Genomic DNA, 15957 nt, shown 5'->3' with positions numbered 1-15957 from the left:
AGGGCGGGAGGGGAGATGAGGGGGAGGGGAGAGGAGGGGTAGGGGAGGTGGAGGGGAGAGGAGGGGGAGGGGAGATGAGGGGGATGGAAGAGGGGGAGGTGAGAGGGTGAGAGGGGCAGGGGCGAGGGGAGAGGGGGAGGTGAGAGTTGGGAGGGGAGGGTTGGGAGCGGGAGAGGGGGAGCGGGAGAGGGGGAGAGGGTAAGGGGAGAGGGGGTGGGGGGAGGGGGAGGGGAGAGGGTGAGGGGAGAGGGTGTGGGGAGAGGGGGTGGGGGAGGGGGAGGGGAGAGGGTGAGGGGAGAGGGTGTGGGGAGAGGGTGTGGGGAGAGGGTGTGGGGAGAGGGTGTGGGGAGAGGGTGTGGGGAGAGGGTGTGGGGAGAGGGTGTGGGGAGAGGGGGTGGGGGAGGGGGAGGGTATGGGGAGAGGGGGAGGGGATGGGGAGAGGGGGAGGGGATGGGGAGAGGGGGAGGGGAGAGTGGTGAGGGGAGGGGAGAGGGGGAGGGGAGAGGGGGAGGGGAGAGGGGATAGGGGGAGGGGATAGGGGGAGGGGAGAGGGGGAGGGGGAGGGGGAGGGAAAGATACCTTTACAAAGGAAGATACAGAAATACTACCCCAGTGTAAACATCACTCCAAAGATGAAATATTAGTGTCAGCTACTTAGAAAAACAGCTGCAATTTTAACTACTAAACAAGGCCCCATGATACAATGGAATCCCTGCTAGGTTCTACACAGAATTTGTACCCAAGTTAGCTCTCATTTTAATGATTAAATACAGTACATAACTCGAACAAAATACTGACCCCAGTGGCTGGAAGAAAGCACAGCTCACATTCAATTAAAAGAAGTGTGCCAGTAGCATAAATTATCTAAAAAATAAAAAACACACACACACCCAAAATCACTTATGTCCATATATTGTAGAATCCAAGACCATACAGAAGTTGGACAGAAACATGAAAACTCTGGAAGAAATGTATGCCTGGACATAAATGCAGATGCTAGCCAAGTGGGCAAGTTACGCTGTTTTATTTGACCATGAATGGCACCTGTGCAATGCCCTCAATACATTGCAACTGTCAGCTGTGGCCGGAAAAGTGTTTCATATAGTTGTGAGTGGATTATGTTGGAGTTACACGAATTCAAATGTGGGCAAATTGTTGGTGCAAATATGGTGAAAGCTTCCATAGCCAAGGGAGCCAATGTGATGGGTGTCTCAAGAGGCACTATATTGAAGTTCTGAATCACATACAGGGAAAGCAGAAAAACAAGTCACAACCCGGACAAAAGTGTGTGATAGTGTTGTTGGGTGATAGTGTTAACAAAATATATGTCACAATTAAATTTCATGACAATGAAACAATAAACCATTTAAATAGGCAACAGCTATAAGATCAGTTGTAGAGTAATGTGAATTATTCCTCATTTTCAAAAATTCATATCTTTGTTCAGTCAGATATCAATGTTGAAATTTTCACTGTACGTTGATATCATATGGGTGTACAAACTGTGCAAAAATCATATTTTTATACTCAGTCTCACCTGAGATAACTAACCACAAACTCTACAAAAAATGAAAATTTTCAAATTTCAAAAATTCGTAAAAAATTAAGGACACATTTGTAATTGTTCTTGCTCTATATGAGGCTGGTGGTGTATGATATATAGCTATAGGGAAAAAATGAACTCTCATACATCACTCCTTGTTTGTTATTTTTGGGCCTAAAACGTGGACTTTTTAAAAATTTGGATATCAAACTTAGGAGGTCATTTTGACTGGTTACTTTTGAATTTAGGGTATTTTGTGTAATAAACGATGTTGTAGAGGAGGCTTTTCTAATAACAATCATGTCAATTGCAATGTTGTAACTTAACCCAGTACAGAGATATTAATATTTTTGCTAACATCTCTAAACTGAAACATTGTCGCACACTTACAAACGAAAATGGCAGCCATTCAGTAAAGGTGAAAGATAATTTTTTTAAAAAAAAAAACTGCTTTCAACTTCTCAACTATAGGGTAAACACATATAAAATATTAAAATATAGAAAAATGGTCAAGCAAAACTCAATTTTTATTGTACCACCTACAGCTCTTCTGAATGGTTTAATGATGATGTCATACTCTTGGGTAAATCACTGTGGAGATAATATAGTCCCACATTCGGATCTGAGAGTGGAGACTACTGAAAAGGATGTTGTTATCAGGAAAAACAGAATTCACATTCTATTAGTCAAAGTGCAGAATGTTAAATCCTGAAATCAGTTAGATAGATTAAAAATTTAGAGAAGGAAATGGATAGGTTTAAATTAGATATAGTGTGAGATAGTGACATGTGGTGACAGGAACTTCTGATCAGGTCTGGACAGTGTGATCAAACAAACAATCAAGAATAATGCTGCAGTAGATGTAACAACAAATAAGAAAATAGGTATATGGGTAAGATGCTATAAAGAATATAGTGAAAACATTATCGTTGCCAAGAGAGATTAAACACCAATGTGTTTCACAGTACTGCAAGTTTATATGCCTATTAGTTGTGCAGATGATTGAGAGACTGAATGGATGTATAATGAGATAAAAGAAATAAGTCAGTTCATTAAGAGAGACAAAAATTTAACTGTGACAGGAAACTGAAGTTCTATAGAAGGAAAAGGGAGGGAAGAAAAAATTGTAAGAGGACATGCAATGGGAGAATAGATTAAAGGAAGAAGCTGCCTGGTAAAAATTTGCACACAGCATAATTAATCATTGCTGACACTTGGTTTAAGAATAATGAAGAGTCGTCGTATATGCAGAAGAGATCTAGAGAACCCAGAAAGTTTCAGACACATTATTTATTAGTAAGACAGTGATGATCAATATTCCATTAATTATAATTCATCAGCTCTGCATGCAAATGCAGATGCAGTGGTGTGATCCCCTAGACTGGTACGATCCCCTAGACTGGTGTGATCCCCTACAGGTCCCAGAGAGGACTTTGATAAAAAAGGAGACTGGTTGCTTTCACACTGATTCATTACTCCAGAGATGTCACAGCAGCCACATACAATGATCCACTCAAGACAAGACTGCCAGTTTGTACAAACTAGCTGGCCAGACACTCTTCCTTTGGCAGCCTCACTCAATGCTCCTTTTCACAATACCATGTCCTTTATCTTTTGAAAGGTGTCATATTATTGAATCAATATGACCATCAGTGTTGAGAGGTGATTCCGGACATTCTGTACTCCCGTATATTGAGACTCCTGTATCAGTCCCACCAGGGCATTTCCAGACTGAAGGATGTGGCCTCGCAAAGTGCAATGGTCATGGGTTGATGGGGATATTGGATGCATGGCTTAACAATGCCAATTTCGTCTGACGTAGCAATCTGCTGTACCCCAAGCTTACCAGCTGTGGGACTGGATGCATACGAACTTTGTAAGTCTACTCCATGGGCCATGTGGTCAATTTTAACACACTCACACATTCAGATTTCTCATATGTCATTTCAACAGAACATGATGGAGAATATCAGCAAGGCCATTGTATTGAAAGAGCCCCACAAACACCAGTCACCAACAACAGACCACAGTTTCCTTCTGCTGATTTTCAATGGTTTTGCACTCAGAATGGAATCAAGCATATTACCACAAATCTCTTTCACCCTGCATCTAATGGTATGGCCACATATTCTGTACAAAAGTTTAAAACACAGATGAAAAAATTATTCAAATCCAAGCCTATCCATTCTGCATGGCATTATTTTTTATCCTCTTTCTGGGCAATCCTGATTGACAATTTATGACCTGTGGAACATTTGCATGCTTTCCCTCATTGTTCCCTGTTAGATCTCATGCAGCCTCCATCAATACAACTGGAAGAAGCAGTGACACATTTTAATGTGGGCATCCCTGTCTGGGTGCACATGTGGACATTTGCCTGGCTGGACATGTGGCTTCTTTAACATGCAGCAAGACCGCCAACTGGTCCTGAGGGCCACGCATCATGGTGTTCTCCACTGGCACTGGAACCAGCTCCATATGTGCCATCCAGAGAAATAAGGTGACCATCCATCCCGTTTTTTTTTTTTTTTTCCCCCCCAGGACAGTCCCAATTTTTGTGCGTCTGTCCCGAATTTTTTCAAAGGTAATTCGGGACATCTGTTTGTCCAGAAATTTAACAATCATGACCCAATTTGTCCTGAATTAGACATTGATTTCACCTGTATCAGTATATTTTATTATTAGTTTTAATTATGGTGGGAAATTGTTTGACAAGAGGGTACGACAAATTGTCGAAACCGTTGTCAAACTGTTTCTACTGTGCAAACATGTCTTCTTCCAGCAGAGGTAAAGAGTTTTCATGGTGCTGTATTATTTTTCTATGAAACTGCTCTATCCTACTTAAAAAAGTGGACTGAAAAAAGTTTCCAGAACTTGGACTGCTACAATTGGGTTACCTTGAATCAAATACCTGTATGGGATGACATTGCAAGAACTTCTTCTCTAGCTAGCGTAACTGTGCCATATGTTCAGTTTGCAGAAAATGTAATGTATGATGAGTATGTTAGTGTCAAACAGTTTGTAACCACTGAGAAAATCATTGAATGGACTGCTAACAACACTGTTCCTGGTCAAAGATGGGTTGAGATGATTTCTCATTTCAGCCAGAATCATGTGCCATTCTCAAATGTACTCAAGCTAGTGGAGTTTCTTTTCTGCCTTCCTGGCACTAATGCTGCTACTGAAAGGGTATTTTCCCACATGAAAAATATGTGGACAAGTGACAAAACACAGTTGGCTGTAGAAACCATGAAAGCAATGCTAGTAAGCAAAATAAACCCTTCTTCTAGTCAAGTTGTGCCACAAACTTCTCTTCTCCTCCATTCTATTCAATACCTCCTCATTAGTTATGTGATCTACCCATCTAACCTTCAGCATTCTTCTGTAGCACCACATTTCGAAAGCTTCTATTCTCTTTTTCTCTAAACTATTTATCGTTCATTTCACTTCCATACATGGCTACACTCCATACAAATACTTTCAGAAACGACTTCCTGACACTTAAATCTATACTCGATGATAACAAATTTCTCTTCTTCAGAAACGCTTTCCTTGCCATTGCCAGTCTACATTTTATATCCTCTCTACTTCGACCATCATCAGTTACTTTGCTCCCCAAATAGCAAAACTCCTTTACTACTTTAAGTGTCTCATTTCCTAATCTAATTCCTTCAGCATCACCCGACTTAATTCGACTACATTCCATTATCCTCGTTTTGCTTTTGTTGATGTTCATCTTCTATCCTCCATTCAAGACACTATACATTCCGTTCAACTGCACTTCCAAGTCCCTTGCTGTCTCTGACAGAATTACAATGTCATCGGCGAACCTCAAAGTTTTTATTTCTTCTCCATGGATTTTAATACCTACCTTGAATTTTTCTTTTGTTTCCTTCACTGCTTGCTCAATATACAGATTGAATAACATCGGGGAGAGGCTATAACCCTGTCTCACTCATTTCCCAACCACTACTTCCCTTTCATGTCCCTCGACTCTTGTAACTGCTATCTGGTTTCTATACAAATTGTAAATAGCCTTTCGCTCCCTGTATTTTACCCCTGCCACCTTCAGAATTTGAAAGAGAGTATTCCAGTCAACATTGTCAAAAGCTTTTTCTAAGTCTACAAATGCTAGAAACATAGGTTTGCCTTTCCTTATTCTAGCTTCTAAGATAAGTCGTAGGGTCAGTATAGCCTCACGTATTCCAATATTTCTACGGAATCCAAACTGATCTTCCCCAAGGTCGGCTTCTACCAGTTTTTCCATTCATCTGTAAAGAATTCGGGTTAGTATTTCGCATCCGTGACTTATTAAACTGATTGTTCGGTAATTTTCACATCTGTCAGTCAGCACCTGCTTTCTTTGGGATTGGAATTATTATATTCTTCTTGAAGTCTGAGGATATTTCGACTGTCTCATACATCTTGCTCACCAGATGGTAGAGTTTTGTCAGGACTTGCTCTCCTAAGGCTGTCAGTAGTTCTAATAGAATGTAGTCTACTCCCGGGGCCTTGTTTCGACTTAGGTCTTTCAGTGCTCTGTCAAACTCTTCACGCAGTATCATATCTCCCATTTCATCTTCATCTACATCCTCTTCCATTTCCATAATATTGTCCTCAAATACACCATCCTTGTGTAGACCCTCTTTATACTCCTTCCACCTTTCTGCTTTCTCTTCTTTACTTAGTACTGGGTTCCCATCTGAGCTCTTGATATTCATACACGTGGCTCTCTTTTCTCCAAAGGTCTCTTTAATTTTCCTGTAGGCAGTATCTATCTTACCCCTAGTGAGATAAGCCTCTACATCCTTACATTTGTCCTCTAGCCATCCCTGCTTAGCCATTTTGCACTTCCTGTCGATCTCATTTTTGAGACGTTTGTATTCTTTTTTGCCTGCTTCATTTACTGCATTTTTTATTTTTTCTCCTTTCATCAATTAAATTCAATATTTCTTCTGTTACCCAAGGATTTCTACTAGGCCTCGTCATTTTACCTACGTGACCCTCTGCTGCCTTCACTACTTCATCTCTCAAAGCTACCCATTCTTCTTCTACTGTATTTCTTTCCCCCATTCCAGTCAATTGTTCCCTCATGCTCTCCCTGAAACACTGTACAACCTCTGGTTTAGTCAGCTTATCCAGGTCCCATCTCCTTAAATTCCGACCTTTTTGCAGTTTCTTCAGTTTTAATCTACAGTTCATAACCAATAGATTGTGGTCGGAGTCCACATCAGCCCCTGGAAATGTCTTACAATTTAAAACCTGGTTCCTAAATCTCTGTCTTACCATTATATAATCTATCTGAAACCTGTCAGTATCTCCAGACTCCTTCCATGTATACAACCTTCTTTTATTATTCTTGACCCAAGTGTTAGCTATGATTAAGTTGTGCTCTGTGCAAAATTCTACCAGGCGGCTTCCTTTTTCATTTCTTAGCCCCAACCCATATTCACCTACTACATTTCCTTCTCTCCCTTTTCCTACTACCGAATTCCAGTCACCCATGGCTATTAAATTTTCGTCTTCCTTCACTATCTGAATAATTTCTTTTATTTCATCATACATTTCATCAATTTCTTCGTCATCTGCAGAGCTAGTTGGAATATAAACTTGTACTACTGTAGTAGGCGTGGGCTTCGTGTCCATCTTAGCCACAATAATGGGTTCACTATGCTGTTTGTAGTAGCTTACCCGCACTCCTATTTTTTTTATCCATTATTAAACCTACTCCTGCATTACCCCTATTTGATTCTGTATTTATAACCCTGTATTTGCCTGACCAAAAGTCTTGTTCCTCCTGCCACCGAACTTCACTAATTCCTACTATGTCTAACTTTAACCTATCCATTTCCCTTTTTAAATTTTCTAACCTACCTGCTCGATTAAGGGATCTGACATTCCACGCTCCGATCTGTAGAACGCCAGTTTCCTTTCTCCTGATAACAACGTCCTCCTGAGTAGTCCCCGCCCGGAGATCCAAATGGGGGACTATTTTACCTCCGGAATATTTTACCCAAGAGGACGCCATCATCATTTAACCATACAGTAAAGCTGCATGCCCTTGGGATAAATTATGGCTGTAGTTTCCCCTTGCTTTCAGCCGTTCGCAGTACCAGCACAGCAAGGCCGTTTTGGTTAGTGTTACAAGGCCAGATCAGTCAATCATCCAGACTGTTGCCCCTGCAACTACTGAAAAGGCTGCTGCCCCTCTTCAGGAACCACACGATTGTCTGGCCTCTCAACAGACACCCCTCCATTGTGGTTGCACCTACGGCACGGCTATCTGTATCGCTGAGGCACGCAAGCCTCCCCACCAACGGCAAGGTCCATGTTTCTTGGGAGGAAGCAAAATAATATATAAAACACAAGATAAAAGCAAAGTAGCATGGGACGTAATGAAACCAGAAAAGACAAACAGAGGTATAGTGATATACAAATCAAAGATGGGAGTAGAGTAATAGAAGATATTCAGGAGTCGACAAATCTTAGCAATGAGTGTTTTTCTGGTATTGCACAGAAGCTGCAACAGAACCTTCCTTAAACACATGTAGCACCCACAAAGAATTGCACTGCAAGCACAATGATGTTTCCCTGAAACACAGCTTGAAGTCAGGAAGACAATATATCAATTAAAAAATAAGTCGTCAGCAGGAATAGTTGAGGTTCCAGCCTCTGTTCTGAAGGCATACATTTACAGTGAACAAACCTTGTTGACGAAAATACTGTGTGTGTCGTTTAGCTTACGTATTTTTCCTGAGAATCTACAGCATTAAACAAGAGTTGGGTTCATAGTAAAAAAAAAAAAAGGTTATGCAGAGTATAGAAAACTACAGGTCACTTTCACTGTTGTCAGTGTTTTCAGAAACATTGGAATCAATCATGAAAGATAGACTAATGAGTTACATGTATAACTGCAACATACCTAAAGAAGCACAGTTTGTTCTGGGAGAAGTACAACATCAGCCATAACAGAGTTCACAAAAGTAGTATGTGAAGCTTTGGACAAGGACGACTATCACAGGCATATTCTTAGACATATCCATGCCTTTTGACATTGTTGATAATGTTGTTGATGTTGGTATGGTCTTCAGTCCCAAAACTGGTTTGACATAGATCTCCATGTGAGTCTACCCATGAAAGTCTCTCCATCTCCAAATAACTAATCCAACCTAGACACACACACACACACACACACACACACACACACACACACACACACTGGTAAATCCTTGATTTCTCAGATCGTGTATCAACTGGTCTGTTTTTGTAGTCAAGTTGGGCTATAAATTTCTTCCTCAATTCAATACACCACCTACTCATTAGTTACATGAGCTACCCATCTAATCTTCAGTATTCTTCCGTAAGGTAGCACCCATTTCATAAGCTTCTATTCTGTTCTTGTCTGAACTGCTTATCGTTCATGTTTTACTTTTGTACAAGGCTACACTCTGGACAAATACCTTCATAAAAGACACCCTAACACTTCATTTTATATTCAATGTTAACAGAGTACTCTGTTTCAGAAAAGCTTTACTTTTATTTTTATGCACTTTCTGCTTCTCTATCATTAGTTATTTTTCTGCCCAAATATTCAGTTGGTGCATAAGTTCGTACCATTTTTCCATAAATTTAATAAACACAACAGATAAACATAACAGAGACTTTGGTCGTCAATAATATTTTTTTTTTCACTATTTACTACACTCTGCCAACACTGGCGTAACTTTTTAATTCCATGACTGTAGAAATCATGTGGTTTTGAGGTGAAGAACTAATCAAGCCATGTTCAGAGCCCATTTTCATCCAGAAAGAAAGTTCCTTGAAGGTTGTTTGATAGACTGGAAAAGGTGAAAATCTGAGGGTGCACATACAGGCGAATAACATGGGTGCCAAACAATTTCCCAATCCAACTCTTTATTGGGTTTTTTTGTTGGTCTAGCAGCATGCAGGTGGGTGTTATCACGGAGTAGCATCACTTCACGCAGTCTTCCTGGTCATTGTCCTTGTACTGAGTCTGCAAGACATATGAACTGTTGACAATAAATGTCAGCACTGATGGTTACACCTCCGGTAACCAATTCATAGTACACAACATCATTGCTGCTCCACCAGATGCTTAACATTACCTTTTGTGGATGTACGCAGGTCTTTGTATGGGAAGTTGCTGCTTTGTTTGGGCTCAACCATTCCTTACTTTTCCTGATGTTAGCATAAAGACACAGTTTCTCATCACCAGTAATGATACAGGATAGGAATGGTTGGTGTTTTTCAGGGGCCAACTGATGACGAGCAAGCAGCCACCTGCTGATTACTGTGATTTTGGCTTAGAGCATACGACAACTATACACCCAATTTTTGAACCTTCTCCAGTGCATGCAAATGTCACATAACAGCAGAATGATCACAGTTCACTACATTTGCAAGTTCTCGTGTACACTGATGTGGATCAATGCATCTAAATGATCTTCATCAAACACCAAAAGTCTTCCTGAACATGGAGAGCCACCAATGTCAAAACAATTTTCTTACCATGCTCTCTATCCAATGGCAGTATCTCCAAACACTGTGTAAAAGTTTCTCGCTCCCCTATACTGAACTCAAACAGAAGAACATGTCAGACATGTTCTGCTTTCTCCACTTGGCACTCCATTTCCTAGTATCTAACAACTCCACTCACTATGATAAAATGACAATATGTAAACTCAAATTGCAATCGTGAACTACAAACAAAAAATGATGATCGATAAATAAACCCATAGCAACTGGAATACCAACATGGGGAGGGGGGGGGGACCACACTATGAACTTCTGTACCAACCCAATAGCAAGACTCATTACTGCTCTCGTATATCCTTCAACATCACCTGATTTAATTTGACTATGTTCCATTACCCTTGTCTTACTTCTGTTGACACTCATCTCACAATCTCTCTTCTAGACACTATCCATACCGTTCAACTGCTCTACCATGTCCTGTCCTATCTTCTCTGACAGAATTACAATATCACTGGCAAACGTCAAAATTTTTATTTCTTCTCCCTGAAAATTACATTCTTCCCCAAATTTTTCTTTGGTTTCCTTTACTGCTTGCTCAATGTACAAATTGAATAACATGGGGGACAGATTACAACTATCTTTTACTCCATTCTCAACTACTGTTTTCCTTCCATGTCCCTCAACTCTTGCAACTGCAGTCTGGTTTCAACACAAGCTGTTAATAACACCTTTGTTCTCTGTATTTTATCTATGTTACTTTCAGAATTTTAAAGAGTACATTCCATTCAGAGTTGCCAAAAGCTCTCTCTAATGCTACAAATGTACACTTGCCTTTCTTTAACCAACTTCTAGGCTAAGTCCTAGGATCGATTTGCATCACATGTTCCTTCATTTCTCCAGAACCCAAACTGATCTTCTCCAAGGTCAACTACTACCAGTTTTTCCTATCTTTTGTAATTTGTATTAGTATTTTCCAACGATGACTTAAACTGATAATTAAGTCATATTCACACATCAGCGTCTGCTTTCTTTAGAACTGGATTTATTACATTCTTCTTGACCTCCGAGGTTTTTCAACCTGTGTCATTGGGACTTTGTTTCCTCTTCAACCTTTCAGCACTCTGTCAAATTCTTCTCCCAGTATCCTATCTCCCATCTCATTTTCATCTACTTCTTCTTCCCTTTCTACAATAGTGTCTTCAAGCTCATTTCCCTTGTACAGCACCTCTACATATTACTTTAAGTTGGTATTTATCTTTCCCCTAGTTACACGCGATTCTACAGCTTTTTATGTGTCCTCTAGCTTTTCTTGCTTAGCAATTTTGCACTTCCTGCCAATCCCACTTTTAGAGGATAAATAATAAATTGAAATTTCATTCTGGAAATAATAAATTGTCTGAAGAGATGAGAAATATTACTACAGTAAACGATGTTTAAAAAGCCAGCTAAAACATACTTCCCAAGTAATGTGAATGCTATTAAAGATTAATTAGAGGACTCAGAGCAGAGGTTAATAACAAAAGAAGACAACTACAGACCCTGTCACATTACAATACATAATCACAGTGTGATGCTCTTAGAAGCACATGTGCCAACATCTATAGGGCACGAGTTCAACATCTCACTCACCAGGAAGTGATGACGACTCAGTTTTCCAGATGGATTTGATGGGAGGACATGCAAATATTTACGTCCCTCATCCTGGAGTTACCAGTGAGCATCCATTGTGTGTGCGGTGGTATGGTGCAAAACTATGTTTTACATTATATGACAGTTGGTGCAAATTGTGTATAATTGGGACCAACTGTACGAAGGTGTGCAGTTGGTAAGACACTGACTTCGTATTCAGGACGATGGAGTTCGCTCTCTCCCGATTTAGGTTTTCTGTGGTTTTGCTATATGTCAAGCAAATGCCAGGACGGTTCTTTCCGTAAGCTGATCACCTGTCCTATCCTCAAAGAACATACTTATATATTCCACATGTACATTTATTGGCTCTATATATTTTCACTGTATTATGATGCAAAACCTGTATTATTATGAGATGATTCCTGGATGAACGAACAAGTAAAAAATAAAAAGGTAACTGATGATAGTCCATTTATTAATGAGTAGATATGGTTCAACAAGCTGCCACATACTTTGAAAAGTTGTGAAACACAACTGTTCCACAGGAAGTTAAAAGTTTTCCTAGAAAATAAGTGTTTGTCTTCACTCAATGGATTCTAAGCAACACGCAATACAGGTGTCCGAGAATTTTTGCAACAAACTTCTACAGGTGTTGGGGGTCTAACATAAGGACTGAGAAATGCATAGCAACCCTACAGCCACAAATGTCAGGGGTTAGTGGCCACAGACGTCAAAGAAACAAGAGTATTTCAATTGAAACATTTATAGGGCATCACGAGTACACACGATGTATGACATGAATACACCTCTAATACTACAACAGATTCTCGAAGTTTGCACTACCAGATGCCACGCATGACAGACTCCGAAGGAATATTGACTGACACACACTTAAACACATCAGAAGTTTCTTTGACTGTAGCAGCTGCGCAGATGATTTTTCCGATGATATTTGTTTCAGACTCAACGGGACCACAATACACAAAACTTCGTGGCTCCCCACAGAAAGATATAAACACTCAATACATCCAGCAAGCATGGGGGCCACGGTGCCAGTCCACCACACCCAATCAATTGAAACAAGAATGACTTGTTCAAACGCCCATGAACAGCCAGTCCAAAATGAGCAGGCTCCTCATCTTGTTGGAACCACATGCTGTGTCTCACATTTGCTGGAACATCTTCAAGTAGGCGGCATTCCCCGCCAGTACTCTCATGTACAGCAACACCTAGCTGTGTACAACAACATTTATGGACATGGGCTGCTATGATTCTCAATCATTATCCTGTGGCCCATCAGCCCTAGAAGTTTGTCGCAACAATCCTAGGACACCCTGTATATTAAGACAAATGTATGGACCACTACTAAACGAATACATCATTTATATTTATTACAATGAAATCACTGTTTAACTTAAGCATGATGTTTGCAAAAGTTGGGTCACACAAAGAAGGCTACATCAAAAATATTAAATAAATAAGTATGGGATACAAAAAGGCCTGTAACTGAGGTAAAATATGGTTGAATTGCAAAAGCTTACCTATTTGTGCGAGTCAATACAACATTCAACCGCCCAGGAAGAGGTCGAAATTTTTCTGGTATAGACTCCCATGTCTTCCTTCCCATTACAACAGCATTTTTCTTCAGTGGATCGGTAGTACTCTTTGTCATTCTTGAAAAATATGCCAGCTCCTTCCTGCAAAAAAGAATATTTTTATTCATTTCAGTGATTCTGCTTTTCAACATAATGTAGCAATCACACTTTCTAGGTCCAAAAGTGATAAATTTAAATTACAATAACCACATTTTGTGCTTTTAAACTATGTTCATATGTACTCAACATTAAATTATGAAACTATGCGCACTATCTTCCATAGACGGTCAGACGATACTTAATATAAACTGAATTAGAACTCTAGTTGTACAGAGAGGTTTAAAATACAGAGTAATTCACCACGGTGACTAAGTACCTGACACACTTCAAACATTTGTTTCAGTTTGTGGATGTGTATTTCAATAAATAGAAACATTACATTTGTTTCCCATCATCAGAAACTATGGTATTGCTTGATTTAGCATTGCCCACAAGTCACAAAAGTTTGCTATGTGTTAAACACGATTGAGTTCATGTGACCTCAGCTTAATGAGAGTGTTCCTCGAACCATTCTAACATTGTTCAGCTATGACTGGGTGCTGCAAAGTCTTGCTGAAAGTACAAATAACCTGAAAAGCACTGCACGCGAACATGAACAAATGGCTGCATAAATCTGATTGAAGGCTCCTGTATCGTTCACATATGAGTGACAATGACAATTCTACAAAAAACCCTTGCATCTTCATTATTGGCTACATATAAAGTAAATCTCTGGCATATAATAACAGAGGTATACTAATTCCTGCACAAATAATATTGGACTGGGAAGTAAAATTAATACTATTTTGTGCATGTAATTATGTTGAGAGGCCACACACACATATGGTTCCTGAAGTGGTGCAGCAGCCTTTTCAGTAGTTGCAGTAGCAACAGTTTAAATGATTGACTAACCTGGCTTTGTAACATCAGCCAAAAGTGCCTTGCTGCACTGGTACTGTGAACAACTGAAAGCATGGGGAAACTACAGCCATAATTTTTCCAAAGAGGATGCAGCTCTACCGCATGGTTAAATGATGATGGCATCCTCTTCTGTAAAATATTCTGGAGGTAAAACAATCCCCCATTCGGATCTTCGGGCGAGGACTACTCTGGAGGATGTCATCATCAGGAGAAACAAAACCAGCATTCTACCGACTGGAACATGGATCTCAGCTCCTTTAATCGAGCAGGAAGGTTAGAAAATTTAAAAAGGGAAATGCATGCGTTGAAGTTGGATATAGTGGGAATTAGTGAAGTTCGGTAGCAGTAGAAACAAGACTTCTGTTGAAGTGAATAAAGGGTTATAAATACAAAATAAAATAGGCAATGCAAGAGTAGGTTTAATAACAGATAAGAAAATAGGAATACAGGTAAGCTACTATGAACAGCACAGTGAACGCATTACTGTAGCCACGATAGAAACAAATCCCACACCCACCACAGTAGTACAAGTTTATACGCCAACTAGTTCAGCAGATGATGAAGAGATTGAGAAGTGTATGATGAGATAAAAGAAATCATTCAGATAGTTAAGGGGGATGAAAATTTAATTGTGACGGGGTTGGAATTTGATAATAGGAAAATGATGAGAAAGAAAAGTAGTAAGTGAATATGGAATAGGTAAAGGAATGAAAGAGGAAGCTGCCTGGTAGAATTTTGCAAAGGGCATAATATTAATCATCCCAAACACTTATTTTTAAAGTCATGAAAGAAGGCTGCATATGTGGAAGAGATCTGGAGACACCACTGATTATACATTTAACAGCAAGACAGATATTTCAGAAACAGATTTTAAATTGTAAGACATTTCCTGGGGCAAATGTGGACTCTGATCACAATTTATTGGTAATGAACTACAGATTGAACCTAAAGAAATTGCAAAAATGTAGGAAATTAAGATGGGATACATTGAAATAATAAGGGGTTGTTGAGAGTTTCAAGAGGAGCATTAGGCAACGAATGACAGGGGAAATGAATACAGTAGAAAACAAATGGGTAACTCTTGAGATATGAAATAGAAATAGTGAAGGCAGGAGAGGATCAAATAGGCAAAAAGACAAGGCCTAGGAGAAATCTTTGGATAAAACAAGATACACTGATGTTTATTAATGAAAGAAGAAAGTATAAAAGCGCAGCAAATGAAGCATGTAAAAGAGAATACAAACATTTAAAAAATTAGATTGATACGAAGTGCAGAATGGCTAAGCAGGAATCACAAGAGGACAAATCTAAGAATTTAGAAGCCTATTTCACTAGGGAAAAAAACAGACACTGCCTAAATCAAAATTAAAGACACCTTTGGAGAAAAGAGAAGCAGCTGTATGAATATCACATGCTCAGGTGGAAAACCAGTCCCAAGCGAAGAAGGGAAAGCTGAAAGGTGGAATGAGTATCTACATGGTCTACACAGGGGACATCAACTTGAAGGCAGTGTTAAAAAACTGGAATATGATGCAAATGAGGATGAGATGGGTGATATGATACTGTGGGAAGAATACAGTATAGCAGTGAAAGAACTAAGTTGAAACAAGGTTCCACAAGCAGACGACATTCCGTCAGAACTACTGATGCTGATAGGTTAAGGAAAGGCAAATCTACACAAGTATAATTCGTAGACTTGGAGAAAGCTTGACAATGCCGACTGGAGTATACTCT

General features: G+C 39.7%; 1 protein-coding gene across 2 annotated transcripts in view; it reads right to left on the bottom strand.

The window, feature by feature from the left end:
* Positions 1–15957, bottom strand: part of LOC126470532 (dihydrofolate reductase) — a 113056-nt gene that overhangs the window by 95071 nt on the left and 2028 nt on the right. For both annotated transcript variants that reach the window (XM_050098454.1, XM_050098453.1), the window contains exon 2: positions 13210–13361. In XM_050098454.1, the coding sequence (XP_049954411.1) occupies positions 13210–13361 (152 nt within the window). The remainder of the gene's footprint in view (positions 1–13209; positions 13362–15957) is intronic.

This window comes from Schistocerca serialis, chromosome 3 (assembly GCF_023864345.2).
Source record: "Schistocerca serialis cubense isolate TAMUIC-IGC-003099 chromosome 3, iqSchSeri2.2, whole genome shotgun sequence".
NCBI lineage: Eukaryota > Metazoa > Arthropoda > Insecta > Orthoptera > Acrididae > Schistocerca > Schistocerca serialis.
The sequence above is the reverse complement of the archived record's forward strand: the minus strand, read 5'-3'. Positions and strand labels throughout refer to the sequence as shown.